Source organism: Anastrepha obliqua, chromosome 5 (genome assembly GCF_027943255.1).
Source record: "Anastrepha obliqua isolate idAnaObli1 chromosome 5, idAnaObli1_1.0, whole genome shotgun sequence".
Lineage (NCBI taxonomy): Eukaryota > Metazoa > Arthropoda > Insecta > Diptera > Tephritidae > Anastrepha > Anastrepha obliqua.
In genome coordinates, this window is record NC_072896.1 from 68,223,559 (window position 1) to 68,229,040 (window position 5,482).

At 39.4% G+C, this 5,482-nt stretch overlaps 1 protein-coding gene across 1 annotated transcript; it reads left to right on the top strand.

Annotated features, from left to right (window-relative positions):
• The first annotated feature begins 498 nt into the window (after positions 1-498).
• On the top strand, positions 499-5,397 carry LOC129246932 (rab3 GTPase-activating protein non-catalytic subunit). Its single transcript, XM_054885685.1, has 9 exons — positions 499-890; positions 994-1,300; positions 1,351-2,276; positions 2,346-3,207; positions 3,272-3,488; positions 3,550-3,677; positions 3,737-4,868; positions 4,939-5,136; positions 5,221-5,397. Exons 1-9 carry the CDS (start codon positions 653-655, stop codon positions 5,395-5,397), a joined length of 4,185 nt encoding a protein of 1,394 aa, XP_054741660.1. The 5' UTR covers positions 499-652.
• The last annotated feature ends 85 nt before the right edge of the window (positions 5,398-5,482 follow it).

Consider the following 5,482-nt stretch of genomic DNA (forward strand, 5'->3'; position numbering starts at 1 on the left):
AATCCTGGGCAAGCCACTGTTCGAGAGTCTCGGACGACTGTCTGGCTGCTAACAGCTTAATAAGGTTTTTAAACTGCACAGACGGGATATGATCAGGCAGTAATTAACCGTTAAAGAAGTTGCTAGTGAGGATATGGCAGCAAAATGGTGCGGAAGCCCTAGTTGGATTCTAGGTGAATAACCATTTAAACCAACCAACTCCGGTTACGCCATCTACAGCAATCTTACGAAGAAGTCCTTTCCGCGTAGACTGCATTCACCCCCGGTGAAAAAGAAATAACCTTCTTAAAATACAATGTTATTTGCACATGTGTAGTATGGAGGCACGATTGTGAGTTTCAATGAATTGTTATTTTCGCTTAAAATTTAAAAGCTATGATATTGATAAATGCATTTGCAAGTTGCTGAAGTCAATACATTACATAACATTTCAACCGAGTTTTATCAAATAAATTATTATTCTTTGCCTATACTCATACATCATTACATAAAAAGTAACCCGAAATAAGTGAAAAAGGTCGTCCCCTGCAAATTATATTCGTCGAACTACCAACTAACAAACAACCAAAGTAACGAATTACTTGAGTACCCGTAAAAGAGTTTGTGTTACCCCACGATTCAATTTTAAATAATTGAATCATGGTGTTACCCTATGTTTTGGTGCAACGTCAAGCCCAATCAGCTGTACATACACAACAAAATAGAAACGGTAACGTCATTTGTTCAGCAAATTAATATAATTTTTGCCTCTGTTTTGCTAATTGGAGAAACGAAAAATAAGCTGAAACTTATAATTTATGGTGGAAATTTTATAATGTCATGCGAAGTAAAATCTTATGGCGAAATTCGCGATTTCCACAAACTACAAGAATTCTTTGGTCTGGGTCATGGTAAGTGTGTGCGTTAGCAAATTTTTTTGCGAATAATTTTTCAACTTTGATATGAACGCTATATACTTAATACAACGCTTATATACTCCTATCCTATGTACAGACGAGAACTGGTTGAATGCTGTGAACTTTGCAATATCGCCAACGGGTGAGCTCATCGCTCTGGGCCAGGGTGAAAAATTAGCTCTGCTCTCATCCCAGTGGGATAATAAAAGCCAACTTAGTAGTTATGTACTCAGCTGGTGTGGTGAGCTAGATAATCCAAATCAAATTATTACATCTTTGCTCTGCTTACCCATATATGGCAAAGGTGTTAGTGCCGGCGCTGAATGGACTTGCATTGCAATTGGTCTTAACTCTGGCATGGTATTATTTTACACTGACGCAGGCATAAAAATATTTTCACAAATGTACAGCATTACATTTTGTTTGAAATTTTAATAATCCACTTGCTTTGCAGCTATCACGATGAACCTGTGCTGCACCTTAAAGCATATAGTCCTCCACGACATTCCGAAGCCGATGCTTTTGTGTACATTACGTATGATGAGTGTTTGTGCATTATTAAAGGTAGCGAAATCTTTCCGTTGCTTGTAAATTTGAGGTTCAATTTCAATCGCACATTTGGCCGTAACACGCATGTTGACACATCGGGTCTACCCGCGGTAGATGTACTGAAGTACCAAAAATTTAAGTTCTCGCGCAAAAACGGTACAATTGTCAACGATGCTGTACTCACAGGCCCACGTTATACAACCATGTATGATCATATAATTGAACAAGCTGTTGGTGTTGGATATTATGCTAAAGTATCTGCTACGCCCATTCAACATTCTATGGTGGTAGGAGTTGGGGCTGAACCGTATATGGGATTTTATTATGCAGAGGAAGGATATCGTACAACAACGCTAGGTGATGTAGCAAAAGGTGTCATAGACCTGACTTACAGAAGCGTTTGGGGTAAACTATTTGGTCAGCCAGAAAAGAAAGAAGAACCAGAACCTACTCCAGCAAAGGAATCAATGATGCGATCACGATGTCGATTTTATGATGGAAAACGCGATGGATACACTATTGCCATTGCACCAAATGGACGACTAGCTGCCGTAACTGATAATTTAGACCGCGTCGTTCTAGTCGATTTGCAACGCGGAATAATGTTGCGTGTATGGAAAGGATACCGCGACGCGCAATGTGCGTTTGTACCGGTGAAAGAGCGATCGTTGAAAGGAGTACAAACACAACACCGCAAAGCTCTGTTTTTAGTTATTTACGCCCCTCGGTTGGGTTGTTTGGAGATTTGGGCGTTGCAAAATGGACCAAAGGTTGCGGCCTTTACGGTCACCAAAAGTGGGCAATTAGCATACAATACACATGGGCTGATGGGTACGTAGTAAGGAATAAAAATAATAAAACTTAATCGATGACTGTCGATTTTGTTTGTAATTTTTTCAGGCGTACCACCAGGCTTGAAGGTGAAATCGTCCACGCCGAATTATTGCCTGTTTTTAGACCCCAGCGACGGAAGCGTTAAAGAGGTGCAAATACCCTTTCATTTTGCACTCAGCGAGATCAACTCAAAAACTTCACGTGATATACACCTATTACGCCGACTTAAGAATCTCTTGCGCGACTCCGAAAATATTAGTCATGTCGGCGAAATTGCTAAATTAGCGGCCGACTTTCAAACCATCGAAGTACGGCAACAATGTTTGGAGATGTTAAAAAAAAATAAGCAATTAAAACCGGAAATATTTCTCACAATTATATCGGCTTGTGCCGATTCACTGCGAAAGGATTCCGAAGAAAATGATAGTGAAATAAATGAAGAGCACGCCAAATTTAAAATTGTGATTGATAATTACCAACGTCTAGCGGAATTTTATTTGACCATAAAGCGACCAACTGAATCAGAATTTGATGATTATTTAGAATTAGATGACTGTGATTTGGTGACGATCAATCAAATCGTGTTGCTGCTCGGCGACAAACCTGCACAATCTACGCCAAACGATATCGACGCAAGTGCACAAAATAGCGGGAAAGTGACGTTCCAGGAACGGTGTCAGGAGGATGGCGACTTTGTTGACTTTTTAAATATTTTCCAAGTAGATACTGAAGATAATCTACCATTGCTGCGCACAAAAATCGATAACTTTGGATATATTGGTAGCCAACTTTTCAGAGAATTCTTTGAAAGTGGTCTTAACTTCGAAGAGTTTAAATCGGCCAGTATTAAAGCGAAAATACCCGCTGAAGATTTGATGATATTAACACTACACTATTGGATGGAGAAGCCATTCCGATACCAAAACTGGTAGTATTATAAGCAATTTTTTACTTTATTAAATTTCATAAAAAATAATTTGTTTTTCTCACAGTGATGAAGTTATTGCAGATATGTCACGTCTAGCAGCTATGATAAAGGCGATCTGCGAACTGGCTGGCGACCGGGTCAACGACTATGCATATAATGCCATCTCACAATGGTGGCAAGACATTCGTGAAATTCTTTTGGAAAGCCCTAAATCGCTTGGTTTGCTAGCGGCAATTGTGTGCAAGTCAGTGGCATCCAAATTGCGACGTAGTTTTAGAGAAGTAGAATTGATATTGAAGTGTTTGATCATATAAAATATTTTTTGTTCTTAAATCGTATAAGGGTTCTTGCGACGAAGGCTCACAGACAGAGGAAGAAGAGAAGTGGGAACAAATCTCACATGACCAAGCACAATGGGGCTTACTCATCGGAAAACTGGAAGATATTTCAATATTAGGGGCGTCTGTTGAGTAAGCATATAAAAACTATATATTTTTATGTCAGGCGTAAAATCTTCATATTCCTGCAGGCATCCACTTCAAAGTACCGATCCAGTTATGCCCGAACTGTCTTATGAGTCACAAGATTGTAGTTTGAAATTCATAGTGAACGGTGGTAAAGGAATCGTCTCTGACCTTACTGCGCAATGGTTAATCAATTCACGCATACATCCATCTAAAATTGTTTCATCGGAATGTGGAGTAGATGAGATTAGTATGCAAGAAAGTTGTAAGACTCCTACAAACAAAGGCGCAACCGAATATGCCGATGCCCCAACTAACGATGAAGGCGGTGGTGATAAATGTTTACCTGACAAAAAAGCGGTAATGGAATCTCAAGATGATCCAGTGCTGAAAAAATTGACACTTCTACGCGAGCATTTTCCTTTCAGCTTGGAATCGGGCATGTTGCTTAGTGTTATGTCATGGCGGTATATGGTCCATTGGAGTAAAAATTTGCCATGTTTGAATTATATGCGCGCAGCACTCACTTGCATGTCCCACTTCAAACAGAAAGATTATGCATTAAAGCATGGAATTTGTTGTATGCTTTGGAATGCCACACTAAAATATCCGTTACAATCGACCATGAAACTCATACAGAAGGCGGGTCGTTTGCCGAAAGATAAAATGTGCCAACAAGATATTGAAATGTCTGCCGCATTGGTGCCTGACTTTCTCGCATTATGCTTGGAGTTTTTAGAACATTTCACCACTTCACTCGATCACAGTAGTCGTGAATTGAGATTCGAAGAGTCGCTCACAGAGGGCCCACTGCCACTACAGTACCTTGCGTTGCAGCAGCACAACGCTATTGAAGAATTGTTACAACTGCACCATGAGCTGTGTGCTGTATTGTATTTGATTGCAGAATTTCAAATGAAAATGCCTAAACCTATTACAAATGTATTCGATGCCTTGGCGAATAAGGCGTTCTTTAGTGATATCAATAAGGAGCTGCCTTTTCATCTGCCAGAAGCGGATCTAGTGCTGCAGCAGCAAAGAGAACATTTCTTATGTAAAGTCATTAGTGCGTCAATGGACTTAATACGAGAAGACATGGAACAATTGTACGTGGACGAGCACATGAAATCTATGGCGAAGATTATGGCATTGGCGGAAAGCTGGAAATTGAGAAAAACACCACTAGTACGCCAACAAGTAAGTCTATTTAAAAGTAAAACTCTTGGTATGAAAATTTCAAAATTTTACTATATACTACTGGTTGTAGGCTGTAGAAATGTACGCGCATGGTTACGATGCCCACGGTGAAGCTTTATTAAAAGAGCTGCGAGACGACGAACATATTGCACGTTTGCTGCTTGAGGTGGCTGGAAAGCGCTTGAACTTGATTGCAAACCGATCAGGCGATGCCTACATGAAAATTGCATCTGTGGGTCAGCAGTTGTTACATTTTCTGGACAGATTGGTACGTAGTCTCTCGTTGATATAACAATGAATGTTTATGTATTTACAAAAACAATTTAACTCTTTTAAATTGTTGCGCAAATAGCGTGAGTTGCCTGACGGATTCATTCAAATATCTGCTGCTGAAGGAAACGAAATCGATATAGTTGCTCTATCAAAGTTGGTAACGCAGTGCTACGATTTGCTCTCGCAGAAAGAGCCAACCAAATACCTTCATATTGCCGGTCAAATGTTTGATGCGTGTTCTTTATTGCAAGATTAGTTTAGAATAAAATAAATATACAATTCTTTTTTTTTAACTAGCTCTAAGAAATATGCATAATGGTAAATGATTTTTTTATTATTCA

Bases quoted from the DNA above. Each gene is read 5' to 3' on its own strand.
- LOC129246932 (XM_054885685.1), top strand. From the start codon at position 653: ATGTTTTGGTGCAACGTCAAGCCCAATCAGCTGTACATACACAACAAA. The intron at 3,208-3,271 runs GTAGTATTATAA...TTTTTCTCACAG, and splicing joins CCATTCCGATACCAAAACTG to TGATGAAGTTATTGCAGATA. The intron at 5,137-5,220 runs GTACGTAGTCTC...TTGCGCAAATAG, and splicing joins TACATTTTCTGGACAGATTG to CGTGAGTTGCCTGACGGATT.